General features: G+C 43.5%; 1 protein-coding gene across 11 annotated transcripts in view; it reads left to right on the top strand.

The window, feature by feature from the left end:
* Nucleotides 1-832: 832 nt before the first annotated feature.
* Nucleotides 833-19,552, top strand: part of TLE4 (TLE family member 4, transcriptional corepressor) — a 144,035-nt gene continuing 125,315 nt past the window's right edge. For 6 of the 11 annotated variants that reach the window (XM_044265835.1, XM_044265834.1, XM_044265839.1 and 3 more), the window contains exons 1-4: nt 833-1,526; nt 2,396-2,493; nt 3,595-3,658; nt 4,834-4,878. In XM_044265835.1, coding sequence (XP_044121770.1) covers nt 1,482-1,526; nt 2,396-2,493; nt 3,595-3,658; nt 4,834-4,878 — 252 coding nt within the window. In that variant the 5' untranslated portion in view covers nt 833-1,481. Of the gene's footprint in view, nt 1,527-1,970; nt 2,070-2,395; nt 2,494-3,594; nt 3,659-4,833; nt 4,879-19,552 lie in introns of those variants that run through there. The other 5 variants (XM_044265836.1, XM_044265841.1, XM_044265840.1 and 2 more) reach the window with 1 other exon arrangement.

Genomic DNA, 19,552 nt, shown 5'->3' with positions numbered 1-19,552 from the left:
CTTTATTTTGCCGCCGCCACCGCCACCAACACCCAGTTCTAAAGATGCAGCCAGGGCAGCAGCAACAGCAGCAGCAGCAGCAGCAGCAGCCGCAGCCGCCACCGCTTCTCCCAGGCCCACGTTACTTTGATTGACAGCTGAACAAATGTTTCCCCGGTTCGAACGCTCGCGCTAAGGAACGTCAGCCAAGACGAAGCTCCGCCTTGGGCGGGCCATCTCCGCTCCGCCTCCGCTAACCCCATCACGTTCCGTTCATTGGTCTGAACCGCGGACGACGCCCGGCCCCCACGTGGGCCTCAGCCCGGCCAGCTCCTCCCCTCTGGCTCGCCATTTGTCAGCAGTGAAATGATGGGCAGTAACACCGAACGGCGATTAATGTTCAGCCATCTCTGATTGGTTGCTGGAGACACCTACCGGGCCGAGGGTGGGCGGGGCGTTAGAAGAGCGCCCCAGAGCGGTCGCGTGGCGGGCCGGTGATTGTAGTCAATCTGGCCGAATCCTCGACCACGGTCGCTGGGGGTGGACTACATCTCCCGGGATGCTCCGCGGTCCCTCCGCGGACGGTTGTGAATATGTATCAGAATGTTAATGATTAGTTGCTGCTAAATTTGGTCAAAGAAGTCACCTACACAGAGCGTGTTGTTAGAGCTGTTCTGAGCGGGTGTTTGGGCTGTTGGCTGCTTGCTTCCCCCTCTCTCACACACTTGTATATTATTTTGAGGTGGTGTTCGCAGAGTTTGAAAGGAGAGAGAATTAAAAAAAAAAAGCCGCAAGCGTTTCACTCTCTTTTATTTTTATAATCCCCTTCAATTTGGGGTTAAAAAAAAAAGACAAGAAAACAGGAAGGAAGAAAAATAAGGAAATGAGATGTGGTAAAAGAAGCTAAAAGGTGCCTTTTTAAAAAGATCGTTGCTGTGAAGTGAAAAAATCTCCAGAGAAACCAAAAAGCACCGCCGAGACCTCTTCCGAACCAAAGGAGTTTGTGTTTGCTTTTAGGAAAGAAGAGAGAGATCATTCATTCGGAGGAATAACAACCAATTAAAAGACAAATAAAAAAAAGTTTGGAGTGGGACGAGCGAGCGAGCGGGCGGGCGGCGCTGCCGGCGGGCGCTGGTGCGCGGAGCTCGCACTTTTCCCGGCCCGGGGGAACGGCGCGGTAGCGGCGCTGGGCTCGGCGGGCGCGCCTCGGCGGAGCGAACATCGGAGCGTTGCCGCGGGAGACGCGCGCCGGACAATGCCCGCGGCGGGCCAGTGACGCCCGCGAGGAATGCCGAGCGGCCCGGCCGCCCGCACCCAGCCGCCGCCGCCGCGCGTTCCTGCCGCCCGCGTCACGCGAGACCCGGCGGGGGCCGGGACCGCCCGAGCCGCCCCTCGGACCCGGCCGGCCGCCTCCGCCGCCGCCTCCTCCACCTCCTCCTCGGGGCCATTAAAGCCAATGAGCCGCGCGCCTCTGCCCAGCGCAGCCAACTAAATCGGTTTGGATGATTCGCGACCTGAGCAAGATGTACCCGCAGACCAGACACCCGGTGAGTGCGGGCGGCGGGGCGCGAGCTCGCCGAGCGCGGGGGGATTCCCCGCGTCGCCCCCTGCGCGCCGAGTTGTGTCTGGGGCCGAAGGGGCGGAGAGGGCGGCTCGCGCCCCTCGGCCCGCTCGGGGAGCTGCCTGCCGTCACCCCCCACCCCCCGGCGCGGTGGCATTCTCGGAGGGGGTGCGGAGAGGCAATTGAGTTGTAGCCATTTTCTTATTGTTGTCTTTGAAGCCCCTGGAAGCCGCGCGGAGCCGTTCGCCGTCCCCGCGCAGCGACTCCTCGGGGCGGGGGGGTCGGCGAGCGATGGAGGAGGCGCGACTCCGCGCCGGGGCGGGGAGGGCGCCCTCGGCGGCGGCGCGGCTAGTCCGGCTGCGGCTCGGGAGTCGGGGCGCCGGCCCCTCGCGCCGAGGGCCCCGGGGACGCGCGAGCGAGCCCGCCGGCCGGCCGCGGAGGGTGGCGGCCGCGTCTCCCCCCTCGCCCGACCTGACCGCGGCCAGACGCCATGGCGCGAGTCCCCCCGACGGGCCAGTTTCGATTCCGGGTGGGTGGGAGTGGGCGCGGCGCGGCGCGCGGGTCCCCGGTCGCCCGCGGTTGGCGAGGGAGCGGAGCGGGGTCTCGAACCCGCAGGGTCCGGGGGGGGGGCAGAGCAAGCGGGGGCCCGGGGCCAGCCAGAAACCAGCCCCTGTCGGCTGTGTGGCGAGGCCGGGGGTGGGGGGTGGGGGGGCGCTAGATGAGAGTTTTATTCGCTCTTTGCTTGCCTGTACGGTGACCCCCCCCTCCCCCGCTAGCGCCGCGTGGTTTGTTTTCTCCATCTCCCTGCCTCGCCTGTGATGTGGGCTAATTAAATATTTTATTGTTGTTCTTTAGGCACCGCATCAGCCTGCTCAACCCTTTAAATTTACAATTTCCGAGTCCTGTGATCGGATTAAGGAAGAGTTTCAGTTTTTACAGGCTCAATACCACAGGTAACGATATTGACTTTAGCTGATCCTCCTGTTTGCTTAGCTCTTGTCTCCCCCCTCCCCCCCCCGCCATACACACAGACACCCCCCTCCCCTTTTTTTTGGCCTCCACAAAGGTGATATTATCATTTTTACTTGTGGGCAGAAAGGGCAAGTCAAGGCCTCTTTTACTCAGGCAGGTGTAAAGAAATTAAGCATTCTTTCCTTCTCCAGTAAATAAATAAAAAGGAGGCAGAACAATCGAAACTGGGGAGACTTGGAAAATGCTGAGGCCAAACTTTCGATATTGATTTATTGGGGCCAGGAGAATGGAAGGTTGGGAAGATTCTGGGGCCTTTTGACTTCCTTGGTTCTTTATTACTCGGGGCTTGATTCCGTCTCACTTTTTTCTGCCATTCCACTGAAATACCGTGAGCTTAGAGCCCTGGGAAGTCACAAGTGAGCGATTTCATTACTTTTATGCTGAAAAAATGTTTTCTTCTTAGAGGCAGTTGTTAGAGTGCCTTTGACATATTTTTCTTTTCGCTGGCTTTCTAATGACGTGTAATTCTTATTTCTTAAATGCAAGGACCAAAAGGAGCCACTGAACCCGATCCACACTTTGCCCCTGGGTGGTGGTATTCAACTTGTCTCTGTTTTGGAGGCAACAAATAAGACATCATTCATGAGACATGATTGATTCATATTTTCATTAATCTCTTTGTGTAACATTAAAGAAAAAAAAAAAACTCCCTTGTGACCTTTTGGGGGACTTAAATTTGTGCTTGGGTATGTACACATTGATGTTTATTTTTGTTTTCTTCTTTCATTCAATGAATTTAGTGAATGTTCATTTCTGGATGTGGCTCCGGAATTAAATTGTCTAGAGGATTTTTTTTCTTAAACAAAAACCCCACATTTGATCCTCATTGAAAGGGCAAGTCCGGGCTGGTTCCAGTTACCCCTTTCTCTCCCACCACTCCTTCTTCAGTAATGAGGGTGCTATTTAAGATCGTTGATTTGGCATTTTGTAGGTGATGATTTAGAGGAGGGAATGTCTATTTACATTTGAAGAATGTAAGTCAAGGTCTGCATTGTACTTAGATTTCATTATGTCTTGAACAGCCTGAAGCTGGAATGTGAGAAACTCGCCAGTGAGAAGACCGAGATGCAGCGGCATTATGTCATGGTAAGAAAACTGTGTCACAGATTCAAAGTGCCTATTAGTTTAGGATACCAAAAGCAAGGATCTGTTCAGATTGCTGGAGGCTGCAGGATAGATCCCCGTCACAGCGTGCCAGTGCAGTTGGGGTTGTGGGAATGTGATCATTAGCAGCCTGTAATTCCAGGATGTTATAACTTGTCTCTGACAACCAGCTTTGATTTGAATTTTCAAAAAGTTCAGCTGTGTGGGGTATAATCCTCTGTGCTTTGTTTTTATAGACTGGAGGGGAAAAAAAGACCCTCATTTATGTTTTGTCAATAGTCACAAGCAAAATGTTTTTGCGTTAGTGGTTTTCTTTATTGTTTTATTGCTGTTGTTCCAAACCGTCTTACCAGTTTTTCTGTATACAGTTTGACTTTTAAGGTTTCATTTCTTTTAGAAAATAATGATGGATATCAAAAGACACCAGATAACCTTTTCACATTTTTCTTGCTTTTTATGTTACGTGTGTGTTTGTGTGTGTGTTTGCATGTGTTTTGTGTGTTTTCAATTTCTGTGGTGTTCCGTTGGTTTGAAGCATGTTGTCGTCTCCTGTATAACCGATTTGTTCTGTCAGAATTTCTGTAATGACAGTTACGCTACACATCCAAAAAAAAAAAATCAGATCTGCTTTTTCAGAAGTCTTACCAAGCATGTTTTTATGCTTGTTCATAAAGGCTCCAGAGTAACTCATTCATTTCCTATCAAGTCTTTTTCCTTTGAACGTATGAACATGAGCAGTACGCTAAAAATGAGAAACGGAACTCTGAAATAGCATCACCTTTCTGAACAGTTCTTTCAAAGCATCAGCATTTGTATGAGACACTCGCCATTAACTTGCCCGCTGTGCCTAGGAATTTGAGTCCATACGGTACTAAATTTTCAACAGTTCTTACTGATACTTGTGATGTATAAAGACAACTGGAGATTTTAAGCACGCTACATGTGAAGTTGATTTTCTTAGTTTTGTGAGTTACTCTCTTAGAGTCTGTGTCTTAGGGTGGCTGCTAGTTTATTCAGTTCCTCCTTAGCATAGGTATTGTGGCTATTTTGCTTTAGATGAGGCTTTTATGTTTGTTTTAAACATACTTGGGACATTTGAAACAAACTAGGGAGACTGATGAAAGGCACGAAATTAATTGCTTTCCCTTCTTTGACAGTATTATGAGATGTCCTATGGGTTGAATATAGAAATGCACAAGCAGGTAAGTTACTTCTTTACAACCATTATAACCATTTGAAATGATAATAATACTGTGCACTTTAGAAAGAAAATTGTATGTTTTGCAATTTTATTCTTCATGTTTTTGTGACTTCCTGTATTTTGAAAGACTACTCAGGGGAATACTATCTTTTCAGGTGTGTTTCTCCATCCTTTTTGCATTTTGTCCTGAGTTTAATCATTTAAAAACGTGACGTAAAATGTCTGAATGCATATTAAATTTTGTCCACTTTCAAAAGCAGGATGCTAAATTTTAAAAAATGTCTTGTTTTTCTTTTGAAGGAGTTAATTTATGTATTTTGGGCATTGCAAACCTGTCGTAGGAGAGGGCTTTTCTTAGAAAATATTAAGAAGAGGAACTGTAAATTGTGTGGAACCTTCCTTGGCTTGGTGTGAAAGAATGGATAGAGGGTGAGCTGGGAGAATCACAATGAAATCTGTGTCGCTACAAAAGAAATTGATGTAAAATAAAATCCTGGTACCAGTCCCCCGAGGATCCTTATTTGGGTCTTAACCAGGAACTGTAACTGTACTTCCAAAATTTGTACAGGGTAAATTGAGCTTGATAGGAGGGTGTGATAGTGCTCAGCACTGGGCCTTCACATCTAGTAACTAGTTCAGCCAAAAGAAAAAGATAAAACCAAACCAAAAGATAATGATTAGTCAGAAAGTGTTGAGAGGTATGACTCAAACAGCCTTTCCCCCCCCCTTTAAGAAACCGAGTAAAATGGGGTTTGGTTTAAATTTCTACATAGAAAGGGAAGAGGTATATAAAAAATATTGCTTGGCAATAATATTCTATTTTTAATGACCTCCTAGTGAAACTGTTTCAGGTCTGTCTCATCAACTATTTCTCAGTAGGTGTGTATGTATTTACCTGCTGGGAAAAGATGAGGGAAAACTTAATGTTTTTCCTTTCTTATTTATACTCGTGGTAGATACGATTTCTCTCTAAGTTTAAAACATACAAAATAATCACTTATTATTAGGCCTTTAGTACTTACGGATTCCTTTCTGATATACTTAATTACCATGTACTTGTAGATAGTAGATCTGTCAGAGATGACTGGTGGACAGGAAAAGGCATTGGAGAAACAGTATTTGAAAACAGAAAGTTGGGAAAAAAGATGAGTCGTCACTTATGCTGAGGATCTTTTATTTCAGATACTCTTTTTACTTCATAAGCTATTTAATTATGTCAGTATTAACATTATAGCATAGTTTGCCACACATTAAAATTAAGTGCTTATTTTAGCATCTTTGCCATTTCTGTTTAGATTCATAATGTAAGTATCTCCTGCTTAACAGAAACCCGTCAAGCTTATGTATGGACTCCCCTTAGCTCTACCTTACAGGAATAAATTACATCAGAGATAGTTTGTTAATTATGCTCATTACAAGGCATTTTAGGTCTGGATCTCGTACATGTGTTTCTTTCTTTCTTTCTTTTTTTTGTCCTCACCCCACCGTCCAAGATTAATTAGTGTCTTTTTCAAGATTGTGCCAGATGATTAATGTTCTTTTATTTTTCCTCCTGTATCTTATTTACCATAACACTTACTTTCCAGATCTCTTTATACACTTTGCAGTTTTGAGAGACACAGAGCTTGTATTTGATTGTATGCATTTCTTGGGGGGGTTGATGTGTGTGATCCCTTAATTTTACACATTTTGTACCTCTGTAATTCTGTCATCCACTTGTCCAGGTGGCCTCAAATGCCATCCATTTAAAATTGAGAATAGAGTACATTTTCCCTTTTTTTTTTTCTTGCTTTTAAATTCAATCATATCAAGAATCCTGAGGGCAGTTTATCACATTATGAAATACAGACAGCCCTGCAAACCACCTACTTATTATATTTTCTTTCTTTCCCCCCTTAAGCACAGAGGCAGATCTGTCTTTATTTGTTTTCCTAGGCAGACAGCCTTGGTTCCTCTTGGCCTCTCTTCCAGATGCACTCGCTGGATACCCTCGTAATGGAAAGCAGCAATAATGCAGGGAAGTTGCCCTGCGGCATAATTGGGCCTAGTTCTCAAGATCGGGTTAGGCTTATTCACTTATTAGATTTGTGTCTCTGAAGGGTTCAAGAGTAGGAGTCCCCGGAGTCCTTGGAAGTACCCTAGTAATTGGTGGCCCTGAGATTCGAAACCTTTGTGTATTTTTTGGTTAACGCTCCTGTTCTTCTTGGCTGCTGCCAACCACAGAGTATTTATTTTTAGAGAAATTTTTCATTGGAACAGAAAATGATGGCTGTGATGGAGTCATGACTCTGTGACTTAGCAGACTGATAAAAGGATAAAAGCACAGAGCAGGGACAAAACAGGGTTGGGGGTCTGGTATTATGGGCCCTCCCCTTTCTGTATGATGTTCATCGTCAGTCACCCTGTGTTGATTCTGATAGAGAACTATAGAGTGAAATCTATGGGGAATTTGTCATTCTGAAATGAAAGCTAATGTAATTAGTACCAATTAAAGTACATTTAGTAAATTGGATTTAATCTTAATTAAGCCTGCATAATGTTGCCAATTTTTAACAATTATGTTTGAGAACATAATTAATTTAAATTTTGGTAACTGAGTAAATAGCATTAGTCTGGTAGAATTAGTTTTTTTTTGTTTTTTTTTTTTTTTTTTAAAAGGGGAACTCGGTGACATGACATGGAATTAGAGCATAAAATATGAATCTAATTTCTGGTACTCTTTAGTGGGATCGATAGAACTGAGCAGAGGAAGCTGGGAAAAAAAAAAAGAAACAGAAAAGTTAGAATGGACTGTTCTAGGCCCTGATGTGAATTTATGTTTCACCACTGTCTTTAGTTCCAACATGAACATGAAGATGACAAATGGGACATGGTTAGAAATGACACATGTTTTATTGTGATGTCTTCATATTGGAATTTTTTTAAATGGAAGAACGTTGGCCTTTATTCCCTAAAGATTTCCCTAAGTGTGGGGGTTTTGTATTCTTTTTGTTGTTGCTGTTGTTCTGGATGGACCAGTTGGCCCATGGTTTAGTTGTTACTTTCTTGGCTGATTGTTCCTCTTTATAAATACAGTGTGGCTTCTAAATGGGTCAGTGGCCATGGGCAGAACAGGGTGATGCGTGCACTTGATAACATTGCTAAATACTGCCCGTTCCCATCCTTCACCTGTAACACTGTAATTAAAGAAGACCTCCCTGATTTAATCTGACAGCAGCAGTTACCACTTTAGAAAGCAAATATTGGATATAGATTAGGAACAGTAGGTATGTGAGTTCCATCTATAGGAAGTCTAAATGGAGATGAATATACCGCATTTTGAGAATGTCTCGGGACTTTCTCATAGTCAATATTCTGTAGTCTGAAGGTTGTTTTTGCTTCTAAAAAAAAATTGAGCTTAGTATTTGAATTTTAGAATTTGGAACTTTTGGAAACCTACAACATTTAGAACCTAAAAGAAGTGAACACTGCACATTTGTATACACATGTCTATGTGTTTGGGGCCAGGCATGTGTATATATATGTGTGTGTATGTATGCATGTGTGTAAATGTATGTGTGGATAGATACATAATGGTTATTTTTTAATCAGAGCAGGGAAACTCCTGTTTCACTGCAAGCCATGTAAATTTTATTACAAGACTTGGGCCACAACCATTTGAGTGCTCCTAAAATATTAATTGAATAGAAATGAAAGGGCCTTGCCAACTGATAGGATATCATAATCATAGCCTCTCTGGTCGATGGTAAATGATGATAAATGACATTAGGAACCTTTTAGCAAACTGTAATAACTACAAGGAGGGAAGCAGTATGGATTTGCATTATATCTGATACCCTCTAGTACCAAGTGGATTGCCAATACTGCTTGTTTAGCATTTTCTAAGGGCAATAGGATATTGATTTCTGACTTACAAGGAACAGCTCTATTTTCACCATTGAAAAGTATTGCAGGTTGTTAAGAAGAAATTGACTTGAAGAGGCCGACTGCTGCCCATCATGGAGCAAATAAAGCAAAACTGCCGAAGCATGGTGGAGCAGCGAGACGGGCCCTCAGCAATTTGTTGCTATTAATTTACCATGCTCGACAGCAAATCAATCGGCATCTACTTCATCTGCTGGAGAAAATGCTGTCCAGGGCAGATAAAAGGCTCGGCATGGTACAGAGAATAGACTGGATTGGCCAAAAGGAGGCTGCAGTTAATGTGTAAATAAGTGAAATGAAGGCCACTGTTGCAGAGGAAGCTGTTGTTAATTAGGTTGGTGCTTTTTTAGCAAACTATTTTAGAAAGTAGCCTAGGATTTGAAGAGTAAAATGAGATTTATTGAGGTTGAAGTAATATATGACTGGCATGACATTCCAGCCTTGAGTGGACTTGGGTGCACTAAAGGTGCAGTAAATTTATTTGGGGACAGAACTTGCAGTGGAAGTCCATTTGTTTAAAGTTCCGTTTTGATCAGATTTCCTCTAAGAAAACTAATTAAAAAAAAATACATTACTAGTTTCTTGCACATCTCCTGTCTTAGACTATAGGCTCTTGGATTTGGAGGATTAGGTGCAGAGAGTAGGTGTTCGGGACTGTGTGTTGTATTCTCATAGTGACTGATTATTTTTTTCAGCAATGGATGATTGAATTCTTGTATGGCAATGAAAGTGAGCGATTACTGAAGGTGGGATGTTATAGCCGAAAGGAATAAACCAATGAAAATTTTACTTGACAGGATTTTCGTTTGCTTTATAAACATGAGGGAATAGTCTAGGGGTTGGGGAACAGAGGATGCACACTGCTGCACTGGAAAATCGCAAAGGGATTACAAGTAAAATTTTGATGACTGTGCAAAAACCCTCCAGGTACAATTAGAAGAGGGTGGGGGAGGGGCTTCTTGGGCTTTGTGTGTGTTTTTCATTGAGACTTAAAGCCACCTCTTCTATTTTAGGACTACTTAGCCTTCAATAGTACTTCACAATTAATATTAAACAAACAGGTTATTGGTGGTGGTTTTTTACCTCTGGCATGTCTGATCTGGACATTTTGGGATAGGGACCCAGGCTCAGTCCTATTTAGTAAATCTAGATAATATGTAGATTTTACGTTTTTCCCAAAACTCATGAGAGGATCTAGTATTGGGACAGTTGATACCAAGTTGGCAGTGCCTTGAACAGGACCCAGTGAGCTGCCATTTTACTTGTCACAAGGCTTCATGAGGAGCAGATCTGTGAGGAGGAAATTTAACCTGTCAGGGTATGTGCATAATTAGTGTTTTCTGGATGGCGTGGGTTTCCCCTTTTTCTCTTCTCACATGTCGAGTTCTGAATTTTCTTTTTTTGAGTTCTCATAGAGTATCTGAAGATTGTTCACCTAAAGCAGTGATCGTTGAGTGGAATTGGAAATTCCTTTCAGTGGAAGTAAATGTTGTTATATATCTGGCATGTGCTTACCGCTTATCTGGGCACACTGCCAAAATTCTTTAATTCTCACAATGATCCTAAGAAAGGGATTATGTCCAATCAAAGCGTGATTAAACAGGATCAGATCTGCACCAGGTGATATAGTTATTAGGGAGTGGATTCAGGATTCAGATGAATTCACCTGGGAGGCTGTCTCTTGGGAGACAGGTCTGTCCTGGGTTGGAGATTTCAGGCCGCAGTTTGTTCCAGGAATGGAGCGCCCTTGGGAGGCTGGGATAGGCTTGGGGTTTGTCATGAAGTCACTGAACGTCGGGCTCATACTCAGAATCCCTGGAGTGTCCTTCAGATTGCTTTCAGTGGGTGACAAGATGAGGGTCGCTTTCACGGGGAGTCTCCCACAGATGGGGCGGCGAGGAGAGCTGACTGCTTATGAAGACTGAGTTTGCTTCCTCCCTGGGCAACCTATTTTTCATTTGTTTATAAACTTGTTCTTCCATTTAACTTTTATCTTTTCCTTGTGGCTTCTAAAACTGTGCCTGAAGACAAGGGGCTGTTTGTTAATCACCATCTTGTGGGTTTTTGAAGGGGAAAACAGGGAGGGGAAAATGTGATGTTTTGTGGCCTCTTTGTAGTTCAGAAAGAGGTTCTTAGATGCAGGAAATCACACATAGCTCAAACTTCAATGAAGGCAAATATTTTGCTTTTACTAATAAAAGATTTTCTTTGCAGCTTTCAAACAAAAGGATATTTCCTTCCAGTGCCCCTTAATCCGTACTGGATATTGTTTTTATTTATCTTCTGGGCAAAGTTCTTTGTATCTTAAGTAATAATACCTTTGAGCTGGGTTGGACTATCTTGTGTCTTTAGGCGCTGCTGCAGCCATAGTGAAATCCGGAGATCGTGCTGGCAAAGAGTAATGTTCTCACATTCTTCATTTCCCCTTTTCTCTCCTAGAATTTTACTTTTTTTTTTTTTTCCTTTTCGTACAATAGGATAGGTAAAGTCCATTGGGAATGAAATGTTTAATATGTGCACTTAGGAGTTATATGTGTGTGTATGTCTGTGTGTGTGTGTGTTTAATGAGGACATTTTTACTACCTTTGATGTGACTGGCTAGTCTGATTTATTGCTCCAGCACAGCAATAATAGGTTTGATGGTGACGGAGCAAGTAGAGGGGATGTGATTTTTTTTAGAAGGTGCTTTCCCTTGATCCCCTTTTGCACCTCCTCTTAAAAAACCTAGCACTCCAGGGGGGGTGGCACAGCAGTGGTCTTGTGGCTCAGTTACCACTTGCCGGAGCTGCACTGTTGGAGAAGAGCCCCGAGACAGCGTATTTGGGAGAAGGGCAGCTGAGTGTTTGCACGGACAGTGGCAGTGTGTGAGGCTTAGGACCTGACTCGTTCCCTGCTAAGTGTACTGCAAACAGCATGCATGAAATTAATACTACTCTACTTTAAGCGGAAAGGGCTTCAAAAGTTTTATTTATTTATTTTTTAAGATTTTATTTATTTATTTGACAGACAGAGATCACAAGTAGGCAGAGAGGCAGGCAGAGTGTATGTGTTGGGGGGCCAAACAGGCTCCCTGCTGAGCAGAGAGCCCGATATGGGGCTTGATCCCAGGACCCTGGGATCATGACCTGAGCTGAAGGCTCAGGCTTTAACCCACTGAGTCACCCAGGCACCCTGGGCTTCGGAAGTTTTAGCAAAGACCAGAAGTCAGGGTTGTTTTGACTTAGCCTTAGTAACAGCTGTCAGTGGTCGTTGCTGTACGTCTGGAAAGAGGGATTTAGCCAGCATTCATCAGCGCAGATCTATACACCTTCTCTGCTTTCATTGGAAGTGGCCCAGTGTTTACGCCAGGCTCATGCTATTTCTCTACCAGCGAGGCCAAAACTTTGCTCAGAGCTTCACTGTGTAACCCGTGCTCTCGCCAGGGTGTGGAGGGAAGGCAAGGTGAGGCTTTTCTTAGCTGGACTGTTGGAGAAGCAGAAGAGAAATGTCCTGGGCGCCCCTCAGGTCCTCGGTCTTCCGGTCAGTTGTTTCACTTCGTCGTTATTTTTGAGGATTCTGCGCACAGGTGCTTCAGAGCTGTGCTGTGGCGGGAGCGTCTGCGTTTCGCGGCAAGCCGGGGTGGCTGCTGTCCTGGCGCGGGCCTGGGGCTCCGTGCGGAGCCTGGCCGCGGGGGGACACCCCAGATCCCGGCCGGGGCCTGGCGCTTTTCGCAGCGAGCCGTGGAGGAAACGAGGAGGGGTACCTGCTTCCTGATTTCTTAGCAAGCTCATTCCGCTGACTGTTACTCATTAAGATACTGTTACTTTCTGACCGCGTTTTCTGCTTCTCTAGGCTTGTGGATTATTTTGGTTAAGGAGTTTGAAACTACAAGGAAATAAAACCGGAAAGAATAGTAATTGTAGAAATTATGAGCACGGGTACCCTGGAACACCCTCTCTTTACACAGAGCTTAAGGATTTTATATGTTCTCCTTAATCTTCCTGCTGTTCCTGTAAAGCAAGTAGCAAGCTTTGGATCCGTGTATTTATTTAAATAGCTTCTGTCAGCGGAGTACTCCACAGTTTGCCAAGCGGTGTCATTCCACTGGCCTCCTCGAACAGATGACACTGAGGCTTAAGGGCTTAAGAGACTAGCCCAGTGTCACAGTACGGGCGGATCAGCACGCGGGCGGGGAGCCTAGGGTTCACACAGGTCGGTGAGCACCCAGGTCGCATAGCGAGAGTCGCTGGCAGAAAAGGACGTAGCCTTCTTGACTTCCCTTCCCGGGCTCCCTTCCCTGACCATGCTGTTTCCAGACAGCGAGTAGTGTGCTTGTTCCGGCGATGTTCTTGGCTCTGTGCGGCGTGAGGAGCATGGATGCCGTTGGCAGTCCAGTGGGTGTTACAGTGTCCTCGTGAGCTAGACCTCTGATCTGGGTGTTTGTGTGGGAGTACAGAGCCTTCCTCTTTCCCTCTCTGCCTTTCCAGTGCCTGGGCCCTTGCCCAAAGGGAGGCCTAGGATCCACAAACGAAAACCCAAAGCCTAGATCCACTTTTAGCGAAGTGCCTAATACAACTGGCTCTTCCTGTGTTCCTAGAGTATGCCCTGCGAACACTAGACTAGGTACAACCTTGTTCCTTGCCAGTCTCCCCTACCCCCCTAGAATGTAAGCTTAATGGGAAAGGGGTGTCTCTTTTCCGTGCGGTCCCTGGTACTGAGAACTGTGCCTGTCACACAAAAGATGCCCTGGAAATACCTGGGGAGGGGAGAAGACTCCCAGATCGAGCTAGCCAAGAATATGTGTGACTTAATATTTTCAAGGGCTACTACTTAGGTTGTAAGATAACAGAAATGGAGTTCCGAAGCCTAGTTAGGCCTGTGGTGCCTACTTGTTAAGTTTGTGGGAAAAGTGACAGATGGAAAGGGAAGTAAAGGTGACTGAGCTCGGTGTGCCTTTTGGGAGCGAGTTAGGATAGAGTAGAACTCATGTATTTGAGCATGTGGAATCTGCCTTTTTTTTTTTTTTCCTTTTTTTAAAGATTTTATTTATTTATTTGTCAGAGAGAGAGAGAGAGAGGAGTGAGAGTGAGCACAAGCAGACAGAGTGGCAGGCAGAGGCAGAGGGAGAAGCAGGCGCCCTGCCGAGCAAGGAGCCCGATGTGGGACTCGATCCTGGGACGCTGGGATCAATACCTGAGCCGAAGGCAGCCGCTTGACCAACTGAGCCACCCAGGCGTCCCTGGAATCTGCCTTTTTAAAGATGAAAACATGAACGCGTCCTAACTGAATTTAAAATTCAGTTTGAACATCACGTATCACTAGTCACTGTTTATCTGAAGAATTCTTTCACTGCTAATAAGTCTGCGCACATGTGGTTTGAGTGAGTGTGGGGAGAGCCTGATCTTGACACACTGTCATGTGCTTAGCTGACTACCTTCCAGATCAGTAGAAGTGCAGGTGTCTAGTGCTTTTCAAGGAACAAGGAACTTTAAAGATGTCTTAGTTTTTTATTAGTGGAGATGGTATAGTGTTAACGAAAAAGTAATCATCATTACAGTATTTTTATGTAATCATCATAAAAATACTGTTTTTAAGTATTTTACATATTTTTAAGTAATCACCATAACAGTGATTTTTAGAGAGCTTATCATGAGGGTGATAGTTCATTTCATCTCACAATAACCTTACGAGATTATGTATATAATTATTTCCATTTTCTCTGTGAAGAGGAGGCCGAGATACAGAAATTAAATAACATCATGAAACAGGTCTTTGGTTTGATTCTGTTTTTAGATTATTGGTATAGTAGATATTTCTGCCATATTCCAAATGCTATGTTTGGGATACTCTACTACCAACATATACCCTACTGTCTCCCCTCAAATACTTGACTGAGTCCAGGGATTCCGACTCTAGTTCTGGCCTTGCTAGTGACGAGCTTTGTGATACTGCTGAGTACTTGAACTTCTCAGCACTATACTTTTCTCAGTTTCAATTAGAGTATAAATGAACATCGAGATCCCTGTTAGCTGCTCTGGTCTAAAATGGCCCTTTGGTTTTGGTTTGTTATTTTCTGTGACCAGCTGACTAGAAATTGAGGCTTACTATCATTTTTTTTTTGTCTTAGGAAGTCTCTTTAAACAACTCTTCTCAGAGATTGCTTGCTTGCTTGCTTGCTTTCAGTCCAAAATAAACCTAATGAAGTTAGGAGTAGAAATGGATATTTAAGTTTATATAGTACTTTGTATTTTGCAAGGTGCTTTCTCATCCATTATTTAAGTCACAATAATGTTGCTAAAGCATTTTCCCTATCTTGGGGAGGAATAAAATAAGATATAGATGTTAAATGATTAAATCCCATAGTTAACTAGTAGATGGTTCAGAATTCACTGACTTATGTAATATCACTATGACAGGGGATATAAAAATATGTTATACCAGTATTTCTTTAAGGTCATCTATTTTTAAAGTTTTTTTTTTTTTAATTTACTTATTTGACAGAAATCACAAGTAGGCAGAGAGGCAGGCAGAGAGAGAGAGGAGGAAGCAGGCTCCCCACCTGGCAGAGAGCCTGATGCGGGGCTCGATCCCACGACCCTGGGATCATGACCCGAGCCCAAGGCAGAGGCTTTAAACCACTGAGCCACCCAGGCGCCCCTAAAGTCATCTGTTTTTATGCCTTTATTTTGGCATATATATTAGAAAACTTAACCATACAACTTGTGAAATGTATAATTTATATTGGGATCTAATAATTTTCTACCAGTGTGTTAGGGGGTATATAGTCGTTTGTTAATTCTTAAGTAATTAGCTCCTGGGATTTGTTACCCCTCCAGAATCCATAGTAGATGTCAGCTTCTTTAACCGAGGTTTACGTTGGGGCACTCAGTGTAAAACATGTCTGTAAACTGGCTTACAATGAACTTGAGATCTTGGGTGTCTTGCATTGTCCTATCCGGGATCCTTTATTTGGGGGAGGGTTTGCACTTCACAGCTTGGTTTATGGTAAATTAATCATAAGCAAATAAAAGGGGACAATGGTTAATCTTGGCCGTTTTGAGTTGATGAATCAAAAACATAGTAAAGTGTCCTGTACTAAGGCATAAGCTCCGAAAAGGAGGAATGTGTTTTGTTACTTCTGTACCTCTAGCACCTAAAACAGTTCCTGGAACATAGTAGAAGAAATGAATGTGTGCATGCTGGAATAACTAAAGGAAGGGTATCATTTTTCCATTTCATTGCCTTTCTACCTATGTCAACCACCTATGTATAAGTTTTGTTTCTGAGCTATTAGGACTCTCTCCGCTTTGTGCTGAGCTAAAAAAAGGCCTAAATAGGCAATAAGGAGTTAGGTGTTCTCTTTGCAGTTTTGCCATAGGTCCTTGAGTTGGTGATGGGCTATTTTAAAATTTAGGATTTGGATTAATTACCAGACGATGATTTATTTCTAAGGTGTCTTTTACCTCTAACATCATATGATTTAAAAATCACCAGCATTAGCAAAAGGTTCATTTTTAATTTCATTGTTTCACATTAGAGATGTGCCATTTAAGTTGGGGTTTAGAATCAATTTTATGTGAGAGGAAATTATGTATATATTGCATATATATGCACACATATCTGACTGTGAGCAGTATTAGACTATTGGAGCAGCTAATAGAAAAATCCCAGTGTTGCCAGTATTTTACAATCTAGAACCATGTTCTCTGTTGTTTTTTTCCGTAGCTACGGCTATGTCTTGCAAGTCCTTCTCTAGGCTAAGAGCTCATCAGTGACTAGATGGAGTTACAGATTCTTCTTATGTGTGTATGGCAAGTTTGATGATAATAATAAGTTAATATTTATTAAGCACTTCCTGTGTACCAGGTGATGCAGAAAGTCTTTCAGATGTGTTAATTTGTTTAATGGATAATCCTTGAGGAGAAGGGATCTGGTTGTCCTCACCATGTTAGAAGACACTAACTTCAGGAGCAGCTAAGAAATTTGCCAGGGTTTAGTATGTTGCAGAGTGGGAATTCAAGCCTGGGCAGTCTGGCTTTGGAGTCTTTGTTCTTGAACCAGTGGTGATACCTGCCTCCCAAGTGACCATTTTAATATGGTAAGCTTTTTTTGTTTCATTTTTATTTTTAAAATGTACGTTGATACTGGTCTGCTGCTACGTTCTGTACACAGGGAGCTTAAGTGTTAAAAATAATAGTGAGTTTTTTTGGGTATGTATTTGTATCAGAAAAGTGTCTTTTGAATTCTCAGATCAGTCAGTTCTTTGCCCCCTAGTCCGCGTTGGAAAGTGTGGTGTTGGGGCAAAGCAGGCTCCTTATTAACCAAAGCCACGTTTTCTGCCAGCTGCCATCCCTTCCATGGGCAGCGTGGCTCCAGCCCTGCTTTCTTTCCATGGGCAGTCCAGTTCTGGCTCTATGCTTCTTCAGCAATATGCAGTGGAAGGAACACTTTTAATGAGTAACAATACCTGTGGTCTCCAGATTGAGTTTCTAATATACAAAACAATTCTTTTTGTTTTTGTTTGCTTTGGGACTTTCTACTACTGTAACTGTTGAGTAGAAACGTGGATTGGGGGTAGTTTATCAGCCGAGGCTACAGGGCCCTGCATAAGACCTTCATTTGGTTTAGTTACTCAGGTTGAAGAAAAAATACTATTTTTTTTTTTTTAAATCAACAAGTGCACTGAGTTAGTGAACCAATAGGTTCATCTTTATTGAAGATATTCATTGCTGGCTCCTGGTCTGATGACCACAGCCAATGGGTATTTTTGTACTTCTGACTAGGAAATCTCTAGAACAGGATAGTACCTTTTTTTAACCACATGAGAGTGTCCAGAGAACAAAAAAACTGCCTGCTTAGGGGTAAAAATGGGATGAGGGTCATTGGCTGGGTTTTAAAGGATCCTTGACTTCTTTGCAAAATTGTATGCCTTTTACTATGGAAAAGGAGTCCGTAAGCATTCACTGATCCAGTGAGGAAACCAGGACCCAGATGAAAGAGTTTGAGAACTACTACTAGAGCAGTGCTCTCAAACTGGGCCGATTGCTTTCTCCCAAGGACCGTTTTGGCAGTGTCTGCAGGTATTTCTGGTTGTCACAACTTGGAGGTGCTACTGATGTGGAATTTGTAGAGGCCAAGAGTCAACCTTACCTGGCTTCTCTAGTTAATTCTGTCAATTTGAGAGGGTATGTCAAGTCATGGTTGTCTTTTTAGGTTTTCTGGTAATGCTAGGAAGAGTAAGGTTGGTGGTAGTGGGTTATTTCAAGCTCTAAATGGGGATAGTACATGGTCTCCTGCAATCACTTCTCCCTCTCTTCCCTCCCTCCCTTCTTCCTTTCCTTTCCTTTCCTTTCTCCTTCTTCCTTCCTCCTCTTCCCTTCCTTCCTCCCTTCCTGCCTCATTTCCTTCCTTCCTTTCTTCCTTTCTTCATTTCTGAAGGGAGATTTTTTCATTGAAACTATTGGACTAGTGGAAGTTTTCTTGGCCTTAAGTGGGGCCTGTTCGTCCTGACTACTCATAGAGGGTCCCAGAATTAGTCTTAGTTCTCTTGTAGGGAACAGTTGGTCCTTCATCAGCCTTCATTTGTCCATGCTGAACATAGTTGGTCATTTCAGCCATAGTCATGGACACTCATATCCTGTATATGATAGACAGGGCCACTTGAGATCTGAACATCATACCTTGGCCTGATCTGCCCCAGTTGAGGGATCAGGGCAGTTCTGTCTTTTCACTTGGTCTCTTGCTGAGGTCAAAGGGCATTGTGCTTGTCTTTGTCTAGTCCTGGTCGCATTGTAATAAACAAAATGGAACCCTGACTCTGAGTTTTCTCCGTAGCCTGTGGGTCTAGAACATGGATTTATTTTATATTTGAATGCATGGGCACTGATTCCTGAACCTGAGTTTTGCTTGGACTTACTTTTTCCCTCCTGTATATTCCATTGAGCTGTACTATGAATGTGGGTGACTGTTTTAAAAGCTTTTGATTTTTTGGGATATAGAATTGTTTTGGAGTGTGGCTTATTACCTCAAAGTACATCCATGTTGGTTAACCTCAAAAAATATTACAGTTAGCCTAAAGTGGCCAATAAAAAACATGGTGGCAATTCCACAGTTACTTGCTTGACTATTTTTTTGGCTAACTTGGACAGAATGTTCGTTTGGGCTTCTTAATGGAGAAATTGTGTCCTGCAAAATTCCAGAATGCCCTTCTTAGGCTTTCACCTTTATGTAGGTTCCAGGAATGTGGAGGTGACAGTTTGGCAGCTCGGCCTCCTTGCGAGTCTTTCCTTACATTTATGAGGTGGCAGATTTAGGAGAGGCTAGTTCAGGCATAGTACATTTATGTACAAAAACCTGACTTTTTAATATGGCTAGTTGTATCCAAATGCTTGATGTGGTTGGCCGAGGAAGATGGCTCGAAGTTTGGACCTATTTTAACCAGATTCTAAGCAAAACTGATAGGATTTTCTTATAATCTAAGCAAGAATTCAGGATATTTTGCATCAATTTTGCATCTGTATGGAGAAAATTCTGGTAAGATCTTTGTTGCATTTGGGTTGTGAGATGGTATTCATGCCAACGTTGCATGCTTAGATTGATACATCATCCCGCATCTTTTCCTTGATTCAGGAATATCTTGGAGATACCGGCAGATTTGGTTCCAGACCATCACAATAAAGCAAATATTGAAATAAGCCAAGTCAGATGAATTTTTTGGTTTCCCAGTGCCTATAAAAATTATGTTTACACTATACTGTAGTCTACTAAAAGTG

The sequence above is a fragment of the Neovison vison genome, chromosome 9 (genome assembly GCF_020171115.1).
Source record: "Neovison vison isolate M4711 chromosome 9, ASM_NN_V1, whole genome shotgun sequence".
In the NCBI taxonomy this organism is placed as follows: domain Eukaryota; kingdom Metazoa; phylum Chordata; class Mammalia; order Carnivora; family Mustelidae; genus Neogale; species Neogale vison.
Note: the sequence above shows the minus strand (reverse complement) of the source record. Positions and strands in the feature narration are given on the sequence as shown.